This window comes from Acipenser ruthenus, chromosome 16, assembly GCF_902713425.1.
Source record: "Acipenser ruthenus chromosome 16, fAciRut3.2 maternal haplotype, whole genome shotgun sequence".
In the NCBI taxonomy this organism is placed as follows: domain Eukaryota; kingdom Metazoa; phylum Chordata; class Actinopteri; order Acipenseriformes; family Acipenseridae; genus Acipenser; species Acipenser ruthenus.
The window spans coordinates 15,534,770-15,552,358 of record NC_081204.1 but is presented as its reverse complement, the minus strand read 5'-3'; the positions used below and the strand labels follow the sequence as shown (position 1 = coordinate 15,552,358).

Genomic DNA, 17,589 nt, shown 5'->3' with positions numbered 1-17,589 from the left:
TGCGTTGTAGTTCACATGGTCTGATTACAGCTAAACCATTGCAGTAATCAGAGGAAGTGGTTAGGTAAGAGGAAGCAGCAGTTAAGAATGAGCGGGTTCTCACATCATTCATAATATTCATATTGATGAATATTTTGTAATGAATGAAAATGACATTTCAAAGTGAGATTTACGTGTTTAATATTTGGTACAGGTCAGAATGTGGGCCGCCACATTAGGAAAATATTATTATTAATATTATTTATTTTTATACGCTAGCTGAGCCCAGTAAATGGTATTTCTGCAGTACAAACCGGGGGGGGGGGGGGGGGATCACTGCAATGTGTTTTTGCTGATACAGCATCTCTCTCCTCGGTGTAAACAGAATTTCCCATTATCCACCCAGTGGATGCTGAAGATTCACTTGAGGTTTTCTACAGAAGTATCACTGCTTTTCTGGCCGCCTGCCAATTACTAGTACAGAAACGAGTCAACAAACCTCACATCATACCGCCTCATTTGTATTCTCTTTGATGAAAATGTGGGGATACTTTTTCATCCATGTAATTACGAGTTATGTATTTCTTGAATAATAATTGTGTAAGTGCCAGGACACATTTTCAAACATTGCTTGACATGTATGCAAAGGAAAGAGTATCATCAATCTCTTCACTTATCTAGACTTTTAAGGAAATGTATTAACCTTAAGTCAAGATAACTTTGAGAGAGAACCTTTCAATAGGCACTGCCTGGCCACTTGTATCCAGTTTGTCTTGGTCACAGCCTTGATATGACGTGGCATAAACTCCAAAAGGTGCAGGAAAGTGTTTCAGTTATTATCACACAATTGGTGCAGAGAAGTAAGCATAGGACTGAGAGGTAAGCGGAGGACTGAGAGGTAAGCAGACTGAGAGGTAAGAGGAGGACTGAGAGGTAAGAGAAGGACTGAGAGGTAAGCGGAGGACAGAGAGGTAAGCGGAGGACAGAGAGGTAAGCGGAGGACAGAGAGGTAAGAGGAGGACAGAGAGGTAAGCAGACTGAGAGGTAAGAGGAGGACAGAGAGGTAAGCAGACAGAGTTAAGAGGAGAACTGAGAGGCAAGTGGACTGAGAGATAAGATGAGGACTGAGAGGTAAGCGGAGGACAGAGAGGTAAGCGGAGGACAGAGAGGTAAGCGGAGGACAGAGAGGTAAGCGGAGGACAGAGAGGTAAGCGGAGGACAGAGAGGTAAGCGGAGGACAGAGAGGTAAGCAGAGGACAGAGAGGTAAGCAGAGGACAGAGAGGTAAGCGGAGGACAGAGAGGTAAGCGGAGGACTGAGAAGTAAGCGGAGGACTGAGAAGTAAGCGGAGGACTGAGAAGTAAGCGGAGGACTGAGAAGTAAGTCCTGATTATCATACTGAAAAGTAGCCATTCCCATCAGGGTACAACTGCAGCATTAAAAAAAAATGAAACAAGTATACAAAAACAATTAAGACCAGACTAAACAGAGGTCTCAGGTAAAGTATTTTTCAGAAATGTTTTTAATGTAAAACTTGAGTCTCATGGATATTAAAGAATAAGAAGTGGGGTTCCACGTGTTGTTATAACTGTTTAAATAACAGACCTGTCATTTTTCTTTTCATTGTTAACATCCTGTCTGCTTTTTACACTTATAACTTTAAAGTCTGTTTCAAAGCTCTTTTCAAAATGTCTACTCTAGTGCACTGATAGTGTAAGGATGATTTCCCACATTGTTAAAAAGGTAACACAGCAATCTACACTAGAAGTGAATTGATAATCTGTAAAATATTTAGCACGTTTTGACCTGGGTAAAACAGACAACCAACGTCCCATTCCTAGTCATTATGCATGCATCAGTCCCAATGCTTGCGGGGCTGTACAATAACATGTAACTCAGTCCAGCAAAATGTACTTATTTTAAAAATCATGGTTGCAGATGGTCTAATGCAGGTAGGGTAAAATCATTTTATAATACCCTGGTTAAGTCGGTTTTACCACTCCAATATTTTTTTTTTTTTCAACAAAACAGCGACACAGACAAGCAAACAACAGAGCCTGATAACTAGAATCTACATGACGCCCGAGCATGTGCTTTCATGTTCCTCAAGTACTGGCACGGTCACGAAGCGCCACAAGCTTCACTTACACCAGCACCTAGCGCATCACTTCCTGAAGCCCTGCTCTGTCACCGTGACAACCCCAGCCAAATGGACAACTCTTTTCACCCGTGCCCTACTTGAGGAGAAAGGAAACTTCCAGAAAGTAAGAAAAAAAAGGAGGCCAGCTATTTCTAGCAAGAGGAAAAAAAACTGTTGTGAACAAGCACAAACAAACATGTGAATAGAAAAATTAGCAAGGTAGATTTATTTTTTCATGCGACAGAAAGCTTCAGCAACTTTGAATATGCAAACATTTCAAAAATACGAATGCTAGGAGCATACATCCTCCGCCATGGGTGTAATACATGATTAGCAAGAAATGATTCTCTCAAAAGAATGACACGATCACTTTCATCACAATTGCAAACAATGTACTCTATTCTAGATTTAACATCACACGCAATCTCAAACTGGGGCTGCCCATCTGCAGTCTTCATTCCATAACTGGACAATACACAAAAGATCACCTGTGTGTATAGCATGTTTTTGTATAATTGCTGCAGTATTTATCAATGCATTCACCAGTTCCCAGTATTTCCCTGACAGTATACTATATTCATAGCCCTCGTGTGCTGCCTACATTTTTTTTTTCTGCAGCCTGAGATTTAAAACCTGTCCTTTTCGCATCGGACGCTCATTGGGTAACTTCCAACATCATTGTAGAGATTGAGTTCTGCCAGCCTGAAATCCTAACTGGGGCTGACAGAGTCCCAGTGGAAATTGAACTGATCTCTATGTGCTGTTGATGGAAATGAACTACAAGGTACCCTCTAACAATACTGCAGCTGTCACCAGCTCACTATGCCACCCAGCCTCTTCCACTCCTGAATCAATAGACTGTATCACTACAAGGCATCCTCTAACAATACTGCAGTTGTCAACAGCTCACTATGCCACCCAGCCTCTTCCACTCCTGAATCAATTAGGAGTAATGAGCAATAGAAGAACCTCCAGGTTGCAATCTGTTTAAAATAACTAGAAGGAAAAATCAATACACTGCCACTCAATACAATATACAAAAGCAGATCTGAATTCTAATTTGAATAGCCTACATTATTTAATTAAATTCTACAAAAAAAAAAAAAAAAAAAAAAAGTGCTGGCCATCTCAGCCTCCTGGTATCTAAGCTCCTCAGGTGAATGATCAATTGCACACTGCAGTTTGGTATCTAAGCTCCTCAGGTGAATGATCGATTGCACGCTGCAGTTTGGTATCTAAGCTCCTCAGGTGAATGATCGATTGCACGCTGCAGTTTGGTATCTAAGCTCCTCAGGTGAATGATCGATTGCACGCTGCAGTTTGGTATCTAAGCTCCTCAGGTGAATGATCAATTGCACACTGCTGTTTGGTATCTAAGCTCCTCAGGTGAATGGTCGAGAGCACTGTCCTAGGGATTGCATCGCCTGGCTGTTCTATTCAGTGTTGAGATCTATAAAAAGCCTTCTGAACAGCAGTTAGTAAAGGGACACTGCAGTATCAGACTACTGATTGTTGCTGAGTTCTAAACAAATGAAAATCTCCAGTCCTCAACATAACAATACATGAATTACGATAACAAGTTATCGGGTTGTTATCGGGTTACAGAACAGCAAACATCGGTGAATGAGAGAATAGTGCTACAAGTGTCAATATAACCCAGACACAGACGCTCACAGTCCTAGAGCTCTATTTAATAAAACAGTGTTAGAATGCTGCATGCTGATTGGTCCATCAGTGTTCCAAGCCATTACAATATCCAGCACAATGGCACGATTAGGAACTACTTAGGAACAAAAGCAAATCACAGCACCTGTGCTAACCACGTATCACTGCGCCACCAAAATCAAAGAAAACACCTGTCAAAATACCTGCTGTCATGGAAGATACTGAAGACTTCACTTTTGAACTGCTTCCGCCCATGACAGTTGATGAATGGTTACAAAACAAAGAATGGTTACAAAACGCATCAATTCATAAAAGCACCTCTCCCAAAACTGAAGAAAAAGTCGACCCGTCACATTGAGGTACAACAATGTAACATTGACGTGATAGGGAAATAAAAAAATAAATAAAAAAAAACTTGAAATGAATACCATAAAACAAACATATTGGGCTGTTAAATGCTTCAGTGACTGGCTTTCTGAACAAGATATACAATTTGACTTTAAATTAAATTACAAAATAACAGTTAAATAATATCCTGGCACAGTCAGAAATTGTAAAGGCGAGCAATACAGAATAAGCAGCTATGTGGGGCTCCGTGCTGCATTAAACACACATATAAATGAACCCCCGCTGAGTTTACCCTGGAGTTTAATGAGTGACACAGAATTCACAACTTCAAGACAAGAAAGCCGGGATAAAACACAACATCACCTCACAATACTGGAAAGAGACATTCAAATTATTAGACATTCCGATGCACTAAACCTTGACACAGCTACTGGTCTTGTTAGTAAAGTTTGGTTTAACGTCCAGTTACATTTTGGACACAGAGGAAAGGAAGGAAACAGACAACTAAAAGCTGACTCTCTTACTATAAAAACAGCGCTAAGTATGCCACCATGGCCTTTGATAAAAGTACAAAAAATGACAAAAATCCCTACGAATGGGACAAAGAATCTCACCGCGGATTCATCTTTGAAGAGCCTGGAAACCTCTTGTACCCAGTAGCTTCCTAGAGAAGTACTTATTAAAACTTCCAGAACACCCGCCCTCCTTTTATCTTCATCCCAACAAAGCAAAAAAGCACCTTGTTGTTTGGTATACGCTAGAGCCAATGGGAGTGAATTACCTAGCAACAATGTTACCTAGAATATGAAGGAAGGCACCACAGATACACACTAATCATAGAATCCGCAGTACCTTAATATATAAACTGTCCAGCGCTGGATTGCAAGTGAGAAATTATGTCCATCAGCGGAAACAGATCCGAGACCTCCCTTAAGAGTTACTGGCATCCTCACTGGAAAATCGAAAGCTCAGCGGTCACAGATCTGAGACCTTCCTGCAGAGTTACTGGCACCCTCGCTGGAAAATAAGCGCTGGTGCAACATCTTATCAGGGGAACTCTCCACAGTATTGCTGCACCTGGTGCCTAACAACGCACCAAGTGACAACATCCAGCACAACCCATGCCCTCTTGTGCTTTATTGCTTAAATATGCTGCCTTACTGTTAATACACAAGTTACAAAGCTAGCTCGTATTGGTTTCTAATCATGACCAACCTGTATTTAGTCCATTGTCATTTTCATTAAAAAGAGGGACAAGGTTGATGAAGAGAATACTGTTAAGTTGCTGTGGTACGCGGCCGATTGTGATGTCACCACTTTGAACGGACTTTGTAGTTGAATAGAATTCCGAGAGGTGCCTCAGGTAGGGTTATGACTAGGAAACATTTCTATATGACCACAATATGGCAGCCATAGTAGGTGACAGGTCAAAGTGAAGGGGGCAGTTAGATTTTGCCAAAAGAGTTTCCATAGTACTGAAAATATGAAGTTGCCATGTGAAAGGGTTTGAGAGTTGAAGCAGCTCCCTCATTGTTACCCTGATTATTACGATCTGTCTGTATTTGAAGCAGTGTTACCATGTTATTAAAGAGATTTGGCATTGGGATCCTGGGAACAGGTTGTGTGCTTCCTCTTGCCCCTGCACTGCGCAGTGCTCGTCTGCCACACTCTGTACTGATCTCTCTGGTGACAGGTCCACAGGCCCCGCCGCGTGTCTCAGCTTTGTCAGGAGGGTTTGCATTTCATTTATATCCGCAGGGTCTGGGGGAAGTGGTTTCAATGCCTGATTCTGATGCATGTTGACATTGTTGTTGGATTACTGCACTGCAGCCTACATCCACACTGGTGAAGGCAGCCATACAATTCAAAAATCACCGTGCACAGGGAAATTATTTCCAGTAATAGATGCACACCCAGGCATCACCTCTATACTCCTGTAGCTCAAGTTGTTTGAGATCATTACTGATACTGTGAGAAACACCCCTACAAACATGGTGTGAGAAACACCCCTTCAAACTGGGTTAGATACTGTGAGAAACACCCCTTCAAACTGGGTTAGATACTGTGAGAAACACCCCTTCAAACTGGGTTAATGATACTGTGAGAATCACCCCTTCAAACTGGGTTAATGATAGTGTGAGAAACACCCCTTCAAACTGGGTTAATGATACTGTCAGAATCACCCCTTCAAACTGGATTAATGATACGGTGAGAACCACCCCTTCAAACTGGGTTAATGATACGGTGAGAATCACCCCTTCAAACTGGATTAATGATACTGTCAGAAACACCCCCTTCAAACTGGGTTAATGATACTGTCAGAAACACCCCCTTCAAACTGGGTTAATGATACTGTGAGAATTACTCCTTCAAACTGGGTTAATGATACTGTGAGAATCACTCCTTCAAACTGGGTTAATGATACTGTGAGAAACACCCCTTCAAACTGGATTAATGATACTGTCAGAAACACCCCCTTCAAACTGGGTTAATGATACTGTGAGAAACACCCCTTCAAACTGGGTCAAATACTGTCAGAAACACCCCTTCAAACTGGGTTGTCAGCATTTATTTAAGATGCTTTAAATCTGGCCATGTCAAAAAACGTATCTGTCTGCGATACAAGTGTTCATGGAGCACTGTAGTTATTCCACAAATGAGGATGCCTGCATAACCCAAAGGAATGTCCTCATGAATGAAATAAACAAACAAACACAATGTATGGTAAAGAGACTGCATTTGGAAAACTAGCTTCCTTGGATCAAGCTCCTAATCTGGAACTGTGGCGCCTGTCGTTTTCCCGTTGGAGTTCAATGAATACAAGTGAGATTCCAAAATGAGATTCTGTTTAAAACATAGATTTTTCAATGCTGTAACTCTTAACACTTGTGTACGAGTATACATATTATACATGCTGTTGATTTTAAAGACTATACATTTTTTACATGTATACTTTTCACTTCCAGAAAGGTTTCAGCTTCACCAATCTCATTTTGACATGAGCAGGAGTTGGATTTCTGGAATCCCACGATCCCATGCTATGAAATCCTAGGACATGTTCAGGAGGACAAAGACAATGCTGGTGACTGGACTGCATAGGCTCTGAAGTCAAATGAAACTACTCTAGTGCCGTCTCATTACTCTGCTAATAAATACAATGCTTTCCTCTCCAGACACAAGGAAGCTGATTTTCTCCCCATTGAAATAATTCACGTTGCCACTGCATTGCCCATGTCACTGAGTCGCCCCCCCCTCCCCTTTCACTCTCCAGCACAGCTTCCTGGAATCCCCCTACTTCACATCCAGGAATCCTTTGAGGGAAGCCCGAGGGAGGCCCAGCACACTCAGGTTTCAAAGCTTAATGGAGTTCTGATTTGTTGCAATTACTTGTCCTGGCTGCTGTAAAAAGGAGATCCCCTAAACATGAGATGGGGTTGTGGTTTTAGATTTGATTTTCAAACTAGAACTGTTTTTTGCAAACAAAAAACGATGTATCCCCAAGTACCACGTCAGGTCTTTAAATCGCCCGGAAACCAATGTAGTGTGCTGTTAGATTTTGCCTGAAACCAAGTCATTTTTTTTAATGGATTTTATTCAACTCAATTAAACTTCAGTCTCTTTTTTTTTTAATTTATTTTTTTTACTTTAAGCACCGAAAGCAATCAGTGTAATTAATGGATTTTATTTAAGCAGATTCACGGTGTAGTCTTGTGGGGCAAGAGAAGAATGTTCACATCTTTTCAAAAAGCCACAGGCAGCCAGTGGAAATGAGAATGAGTGTACTCACCGTGAAGGACAGTGCTATGAACTGTTTTAAAAAGCTCCTTGTTGAAGTTCGCTCATCCTAGGTGCATCGTTTTAAAATCCCAAACAATCAGATCCTGCCAGTGCTTCTTGTATCAGGTCGAACATGTACACAGTAGAAAGGAGAGAGGAGGTTTTGACACTGTGGTGTGGGCAGCTTTGCAAAAACGTCGTCAGGAAAGGGTGCCACACACGATCGAGTAAGAAGCCAATCTCTCAAAGCATGAGGTCTTAATCATCCAGAAACCATAAAGTCACACGACCCCCTTATGGTGGCAATCTTAGGTCACAGGTACAAGTGAAGGGTGCCTAATTTGGCAGCTCTCAAAGTTCCTTACGGGGATGCTTATTGATCGATAAGATCACAACAGATTATTGTTCCAATCCTTCCAATCCTAAGGACTAAAAAGAAAATGACCAGGCTAAATTGAACGAGCTTGCACATACACCAGTCAGCGCTGCCAGGTTCAAAGGGAAGATAGCGACAGTATTAAAGCTGTTTTATTACCAAATTAATTGTAAATCACATTCCAGTGAGCAGGGATTCTCTGTCTCCCGCACAGTTCAAGATCAATACGTAATTAACGTCTTCTGTTAAGCAGCTTCAAATCTTCTTTACCTTTGTGATCCTCTATATCAAACAAGAGCATCCGAATTACAATTGAGCTGCGCCTGATGAAGCGTGACACAGTGAGCAGGGCAGGCAGCTGTGTTCATTACCATTGTTCATCTTGTTAAAAACTAAATTGGGGGAAAACACTAAAAGGTAGTTCTAGTGGTCACAGGTAAAACTGGCAGTTCAGCTGAGTGTTTACAGTACAGCACAGTACGGTATGTATACTGAACACTTATAGTAGTAAGGGTCCTTTGTTTAATCCATTCATTTTTAATAATCTGTGTTAATGAACCCTGATGGCAAATGAAATGACTGCTGTGGGATTACTAATCATATAGTGAACCATGCAGTATCTGGTGTATATAACGCCTCACTCATTTCCCTTCTAAAACTCAAAATCAGTGAAACATTTCAGCAACACCAGAGCTCGCCGTATGCTGAAAAACTAGATGACCACGACCTACACTGCAGTATGATGGCCACATGTAGAATTGTGAGCTGCAGCCTTCATTATTATTCATCTGAAGCCAGAAATCAGAAACAAGTCAAGCAGCATGACCTCATGAAAGCCCATAACAAACTTCAAAATGTAGGTGTGGCACACACACAAACACCTTCATTAATCCCTGTCTCTAGGGATAAACACCCACCACATGTGCATTAATGCCAGTTTTAATCACCTTCTAACCAACACACTTGTCAACCACATTCTCCAAAAGAGAACGCAACTCCCTCTGAAGAACTCCACCCGACTGAGCTAGCTTCCCTTATCAAAAACCAGTCTAGCTTCCCTTATCAAAAACCCAAGACTCACCCCTGCATTTCACAGTCCACAAGAATACGGACAAGTATCCCAGTCACAGCCACCAGGATAGGGTAGTGATCCACGCTCTCCAGTCCTGACAATCAAACAGAGGCAGATTTATTGTTAGGTACTGGGATCCAAAGTCAACAAGAGGAAAGTGTCAGGCATGACTGACACCGTTTCATTTGCTGTGAACCAGTCTGCTCAGAAACAAAGATGTTAATCTAAAAGATGAGTGCTTTATTACAGCATTTTTTGAGGCTCTGAAAAATAAAAGCATACAAAGAAGCAAGCCTAGTTACTTTCCTATTAGAGTGAATGAGCTTCAAAAACCAGAACTGTAAAAATACTGAACCCCAGCCCTTCCCGCAAGGGACCTATAGTCTGCCTTTGAGGAAATTCAAAGCTGTAGTTCTGTAACACTAATAGTCTGCCTGGCGCGATGCGTGCCGGGGATGCTGGGAAGGTACAGTACCTGGCAGGCGCAGGTTGACGACCCGGTCAAAGAGATTCCTCTCTGCAGTGACCCTGTTCAGAACCTGGTTGAGCAGCTGAGGGGGAGGGGGGGGGGGGGGGGGGACAGAGGGACAATGTTAACAAGCAGGCCGGAGATACAGGAACTCTCACTGCTTCTTCATACACTGCTTCACTCAGAAGGTCAGGTACAGCGGGATCCACAATACAATTTCCCATCTATAGATAATACACTATACCTAAGTGACTATATAGTCAACTTGTCTCTAATATATATATATATATATCTTTAAATAACCATTTGAAGCATGTGGCTTTGTTTTGATCTTTATTAGTATTACATGCAAAACTATTACATTTCCTTCTATATTCCTTGTATAAAATGATCCCCTTTATACGATTCATTTTTATAATGATTGTTTTTTGGATTAAATAAAATAAAAAGATGTGTAAAAACATGCAGTGTGGTACAGCAAACACTCTGCACATCTTATTACCCTGACAGCCCCTTGGTAACCTGCCCTGCTGTCATAGAAAGTGCTCTAACCAGCCCTCAATCCCTGGTGTTTACAGAACAGTTCAGTACTGTTATCTATTCAAAAGTGAGGGATTGAATTATCTTTGAGACGTTTCTTGATTGGGAAAGTCGTTAAACAATTTCAGACTTCATTATCCAAACGCCCCCTGGTCCTAATTCATTTAAATAACAGGTTTTCAAAGTCATCTTCAGAACCAGAATTTGACAGCAGCATTTCGGAAAATGAAGATAAAAGTCACATTCTTCTTCTTCTTCTTATTTTTAATTAACCTCTTCAGTTGCTACTGTTTGTGAAATCCCATCACACCGGGGTGAGTTCTCTTATTGTGTGAAATCCCATCACACCGGGGTGAGTTCTCTTATTGTGTGAAATCCCATCACACCGGGGTGAGTTCTCTTATTGTGTGAAATCTCATCACACCGGGGTGAGTTCTCTTATTGTGTGAAATCTCATCACACCGGGGTGAGTTCTCTTATTGTGTGAAATCCCATCACACCGGGGTGAGTTCTCTTATTGTGTGAAATCCCATCACACCGGGGTGAGTTCTCTTATTGTGTGAAATCTCATCACACCGGGGTGAGTTCTCTTATTGTGTGAAATCCCATCACACCGGGGTGAGTTCTCTTATTGTTGATCAATAATTGAATGTCATGTGCTTGTATAATACTTTTAACATGAACATTGTATTCGCGCGGCAGTCAAGGGGTCATGATCTAACCCAGTGTCAGATCCACAGAGCTCCACTGTGTTTCTACTGACTTCAATAAGGATTTCTACACACTACCCTCCACAAGCACAGAGACAAAGGAATGAATGCAGAAAGACTAGGGTTGGGGGAAACATTCTGCTTGATTATTAAAATTTCCTGAGATCCCTGAATAGTATACAGTACATCAAAATATTGTAATAAGCAAGAAGTCCCATGAGTGCAGTGGCATCTCTAGTACTCTGTTCACTACTAGTGCAGAATGACTGGGTGGATCATTTGTTTTTAATTTGACCTCAAAAAACATCTTTCTGCGATGGTGACTGCAAATACAGGCCTCACACTGACTCTGGTGCCACAGTCCAGGCAGACACCCTTGCAGAGACCCATCGAAGAACAAATATCCCATCGTCTTTCTGCATTGGTAGTAAATGGTAAGACTAGGAACCCATGTCCAAACCCCAGTTGTTGTGCATTTATTCCTCTGTTCAAGTCCTGGTGAAGAGTAGTTTATAAATCTGAACCCCTCCCTGTGCTGTATATTCCTTGTGGATGGACAGACAAGATACACACACACACACGCAGACACACAGACAGACACACACACACACACACACACACACACACACACAGACACACACACAGACACACAAAGACAGAGCTTCAGTCTCCAGCGCTGTCAGTCCATCACCTCTCAGAAACACTGAGCTGATGGTCATTTATTAAATGACTAAGAAGACAGGTAGTGTTCTGAAGTTCTGAATCAGCTCTTTTTTTATTATCCGAGCACAGCGTGTTCCCAAGGGAGCGGAGAGTTGGCAGGGAATGAGAGAGCTGCTAGCAGCATTACAGGAAGGCCGTCAATCACAGGACATAAGGAGGCGCAGTGGGTGCCTCACTAACACACACACACACACTCTTACACACACAGACAGACACACACTCTCACTCTCTCTCTCACTCTCTCAAACACACACAAACACACACACAGGCAGACACTCACACAGATACTGCACTTATGAGACTTACTTTTTTGAAGAGAAAGACTATGATATATCATCTAATATTTCAGGGATACCAAGACATTTAATATTCCCAGTAAAGCTCAGAAACAGGTAAAGACAGCTATAAAGCAGAGCCCTCCTAGCTGGTGTTGGCTGTGCTGTGAGTTCCCACCTGTGCAAGGCGGCGCAGCAGCAGCTCTGCGGAGGGGCGAGTCCAGTCCAGGAAGATCTCAGGGACGAGGGTGACGGTCATCTCCAGCACCCGCAGAAGACTGACGGACAGGTCGAAGCACGTCGCACACACCTTGAGCTGCCGTGTGTCCACGAAGTTCCTCTCGGGCCGCTCCGCAGCCTGCTGGATCTGAAGAGCACAGGACCAGTCAGGACACTGACACACTGCCATTCAACCACACACACAGACAGCACTCCCACAGCCTGTCAACAACTCACACAGCGCTCACACACACACACACAGAGCACTCACACAGCCTGTCAACAACTCACACAGCGCTCACACACACACAGCACTCCCACAGCCTGTCAACAACAACACACACAACACTCCCACAGCCTGTCAACTACACACACATACACACAGCACTCCCACAGCCTGTCAACAACTCACACAGCACACACCCACCCTATCAACTACACACACAAACACACAGCACTCCCACAGCCTGTCAACAACTCACACAGCACACACACACACCCTATCAACTACACACACACACACACACACACACAGCACTCCCACAGCCTGTCAACAACTCACACACACACAGCCACAGCACTCACACAGCCTATCAACTACACACACACACAGAGCACTCCCACAGCCTGTCAACGACTCACACAGCGCTCACACACACACACACACACACACACAGCACTCCCACAGCCTGTCAACGACTCACACAGCACACGCACACACACACACACACACACAGCACTCCCACAGCCTGTCAACAACTCACACAGCGCTCACACACATACACACACAGAGCACTCACACAGCCTATCAACAACACACACACACACAGCGCTGACACAGCCAATCAACTATACAGGAACATGAGAAACATTTGAGAAACAAGGAGAGGCCATTCTGACCATCAACATTTCTTAGCACACTATTTGCATTTTTAAAAAAGCAAACAAAACAATGACTGTTCTTCATGCTTTAGATCCTACTGCTTCAGCCGGCATGCTATTCCATGCATTTATAACTGTGTAAATCAAAGTGCTTCCTGCCTTCTGTTCTAAACGTACTGTTACTCCACTGCCATGCACACCCTCTCGTTCTACTCTCGGTGCTACACTTGAAGCAGTAACCTGGGTCTTTTATCCATGCCATTTAAGAGTTTATAAACTTCATGCAAGTCCCCTCTTCCCTTCTTCAATCTGAAGAGATTGAATTATTTTAAGTGTGCTCGTAGCTCATGCCATTGAGTCCTGGGATAAGCCTAGCTGCTCTTCTCTGTGCATTCTCAAGTGCAGATATCAGTCTAGTTCCTAACTGGTCTTGCAGTGGCACAGTCAGTCAAACCCAGGAGTGTTTATCTTGCTGCATTTTAATAATACAATGTTCACAATTCATATACTATAATGCTATGTATAATAACGTGTTCTCCATTTTTACCGGTCTGATATTGGATTAGGAAATTGGTTGTGGATTGTATCTATACTGATCCTAACACATTCAAATGTCACTTTCCTCACTCATTAGAAAGTAATGTAACAGATGCACTAGGACAATGATCTATACAAATTATCTTTATATTTGCCTGCCTTAGATATATGTAGGCTAGATTTTTTGTTTATTTATCAGACGCCTTTATCCAAGGTGACTTACAGAGACTAGGGTGTGTGAACTATGCATCAGCTGCAGAGTCACTTACAACTGCGTCTCACCCGAAAGACGGAGCACAAGGAGGTTAAGTGACTTGCTCAGGGTCACACAGTGAATCAGTGAGTGAGCCTGGATTTGAACCGGGGACCTCCTGGTTACAAGCCCTTTTCTTTAACCACTGGACCACACAGCCCCACTAGATCTGCCATACTTAAGAGATCAGACATACTTATGAACTATATTGAGGACACAGGGTTGTGAGTTTTTAAAAGGCGTAAAATAGAAAATGATACATGGAGAAACAAAAAGAATAATACAGGTCATACCTGTACCAGCTACTCATTCAGATCAGAATCGATAGTAGTCACCCTTTCTATAAAGATGAGTTGAGTCCAGTTTGTGAAGGAGTCAATGGCAGACTGCTAGTAACCAATGATTTTTTCCTTTTCATGCTAGATCAGAACGACACTGCCCCCAGCCCAAGCCTCAAACCCCCCCCCCCCCCCCCCCCTCTCCACCGTACCTCCTGGATCATTCCGATGAACTCGGAGAAGGCCCAGTTGAGCTGGTTGAGAACGCTGTTGAGGAAGCTGGCTGCCATCTCCTTGTCTCTGCTCAGGAGGTCTGCCATGTGCTTCTGGAGCAAGATAGAGGGGCAGGGCTCTAGAACAATCACAAAGCACATGGTCAGCACAGGACACAGGGAAACCTCAAAGATGGGATATGAAGTTTGTAATAGTGTACTCCTTCATTGCAGCAACTCCACACAAGCTAAAGGAAACTGAAGGCCAGTGGACGTCCTCCTATCCCCAAGCCAATTGCCTCTTTATACCCAGGAGCTCCACAACAGGTGCTTATGATCGACCGACCCTTGGAGGACAAAGACCAGCCCTGCAAGTGTCTGCTTTGAGTTCAACTGGCGCCTGACCAGTAGGGTTTGCTATCGCGCGGCAAGGGGACTCTGTTGTGTATAAAAACGGAAATTCCCATCAACCCTTTCGAATGAGATTGACAGTGCACAGGCCCAACATAAAGCAGAAGTAGCAAACTAGGAGAGAAGCATTAGGGGTTACAACAAATACATGTAGGCATTAAATGGTAATAAAATACCAAAACAAGTGTCACTCTCTCAAACAGATGTGATGAACGGGTTAAGTTGAGAGACCACCAGAGTGAATCTGCACCATCTAGCCCCCTTTTAAAAGACTATTCGTTTAATTAGCTCTTGCCTCCATTGTCACAAGGTCATCCAGTTCCCAGCAGACAGCTCCTGTGCATCGGCCCCTTATCAGTTATACCAGAGATAACAGAAAGGCAGAGCAAGATTACCAAGCTCATCTTCCTGAAAACAATTAAGTCACAGCACCATACGCTCAGTTAAAGAAGGGTGACCTTTAGTTTAATTAGGGGCTGCATGTGCTCTTGTGCTGATAATCCCCTTCTGGGACATTACAGTAGAAATTGAAAAATGTAATCAGCTAAAGCGATGGCAGGACTGTGTTTGTTTGACACAGAGGCCCACTGCCAATAGGCAATATAAAAGGATATTTCCAGTCTGTGGGGTTTGATGAGGCAATAATATACAAGAGAACAGCGGGTCTGGGTAGTGTTATATTCCACACTGTCTTGTGTTTCTTACATGTTTATTTTTTATACAATTGCATTTGATAGGAAATGAAAACCATTACAGCAGTACTTTTTAGATGTTTTGGCTATAAAAGTATTACCCTTAAAATGGACAACTGTCCATTCTTCAAAAAAAACCCGATGCGGAATGATTCAGCGCTGGTGCAAACCAGCACAGGGTTTACATTTTGTTCTCAGGTTTTTGTTTTTTTTTTAATCAATTTTTGAATGTGTTAAGAGAAATCCCAATACTGCAGCACATTGACAGGATTCGCAGGCCCTGGGGTAAGAATTCCTTTCAGTTGTTTTGGGCTAACCCTGGAATCATTTGTTTTGTTGCAGGGCTATGTAATCAGTTTTATAATGGTTGTATAATTTTTTTTTTACTTCTATCTCGGATTGGTCTAACAGCAGAATAGAGCTTTGTCATTGGTTCTGTCGCTCACTTTTCTGAAGAACAGGGAAAGGCAAATTTAAACTAAATCTTAAGAATTCCACTGCAATGCATTTGTAGTCCTCTACTTTCACTTTAAAAGCATCATGTACCTTTCCTGGGCCAAGTCTCCAAAGTGCTTCTGGTTATAAGTGCAATATGATGAAGAACCATAAAAAAATCAATGAGCTATATAGTAAAAAACAAGCCTTTCTGCTTAAAATGCACTATTTATCTGTCTGTCTGTCTGTGACTGGACCAGGGCAGTGACAGGGTGAAACTCCACTATCTGTCTGGCTGTGACTGGACCAGGGCAGTGAGAGGGTGAAACTCCACTATCTGTCTGGCTGTGACTGGACCAGGGCAGTGAGAGAGTAAAACCCCACTGTCTGTCTGGCTGTGACTGGACCAGGGCAGTGACAGGGTGAAACTCCACTATCTGTCTGGCTGTGACTGGACCAGGGCAGTGAGAGGGTAAAACTCCACTGTCTGTCTGGCTGTGACTGGACCAGGGCAGTGAGAGGGTAAAACTCCACTATCTGTCTGGCTGTGACTGGACCAGGGCAGTGACAGGGTGAAACTCCACTGTCTGTCTGGCTGTCACTGGACCAGGGCAGTGAGAGGGTAAAACTCCACTGTCTGTCTGGCTGTGACTGGACCAGGGCAGTGAGAGGGTAAAACTCCACTATCTGTCTGGCTGTGACTGGACCAGGGCAGTGACAGGGTGAAACTCCACTCGGGGTTGGCTAGGTCCTCTTCTTAAGCAAGCACTATAGATTTAAGGAAAATAAAATTCTCTTTGGAAACATATATGTTAAAATACAAAAGAGCATACATTTCTATTGTCATGACAAGCCTCTCAATATGCATAAAGTGTTACTGAACAGGCTGTAGAGTTTAAAACACAACTCATTACTTTCCCTAGCTTTCTGCTTTGTTGTACAAATTCTTGCAATAGCTATTCCAACATAATTGCGATTGTTTTGCTATTTCTATTAACATATCCCTGGTCATACAGTAAATCAGTTTTGACAAGTTCAATTCATTTCACTCCCGTTATGCTGGGGCCTTCCAGTCAAAATGTCTTCTGAATTCATAATAATCGGCTGCTAAAATCCAACCTGTTCAATCAGAAACATTTCACTGGGATGGGAAGACCCAAAGCATAACCGATGTGAAATGCTGAAAAAGATATCGCAGGAATACGTACAACAAAGCAGAAAGCTAGGGAAAGTATTGCATTGTGTTCAGCAACACATTAACTAGATACATAAACAGACTGAAGACAGATAGACACCAGGCAGTCTCAGTCAGTCAGGACAGACAGAGAGAGCTAGGCAGATAAACAGACAAGTAGATAGTAAACATGGAATCTATTTCAGACTCCAGCAGCACTAAAATGCACCAAACAACAAACAACAAACAACAGAGGAGTGGCTTGTTCTAAAAAACGGACATTATACCAACAACGGATACTAGACAGGAGCAACTAAGAGCGAGACATTCCTCTGGGCAATCAAACAACTGGGATAGATGTACAAACGCAAACAAACGCCCCACCCCAAGCGGTTCTGCATTGATTCATCTGTCCCAATGCTT

General features: G+C 42.8%; 1 protein-coding gene across 1 annotated transcript in view; it reads right to left on the bottom strand.

The window, feature by feature from the left end:
* LOC117412228 (E3 ubiquitin-protein ligase RNF123-like) overlaps nucleotides 1–17,589 on the bottom strand; it is a 174,431-nt gene that overhangs the window by 99,766 nt on the left and 57,076 nt on the right. Inside the window, exons 32-35 of the mRNA XM_058988900.1 lie at nucleotides 14,455–14,594; nucleotides 12,252–12,440; nucleotides 9,832–9,907; nucleotides 9,366–9,450 (exon numbers count right to left, since the gene is read on the bottom strand). Coding sequence (XP_058844883.1) covers nucleotides 9,366–9,450; nucleotides 9,832–9,907; nucleotides 12,252–12,440; nucleotides 14,455–14,594 — 490 coding nt within the window. The remainder of the gene's footprint in view (nucleotides 1–9,365; nucleotides 9,451–9,831; nucleotides 9,908–12,251; nucleotides 12,441–14,454; nucleotides 14,595–17,589) is intronic.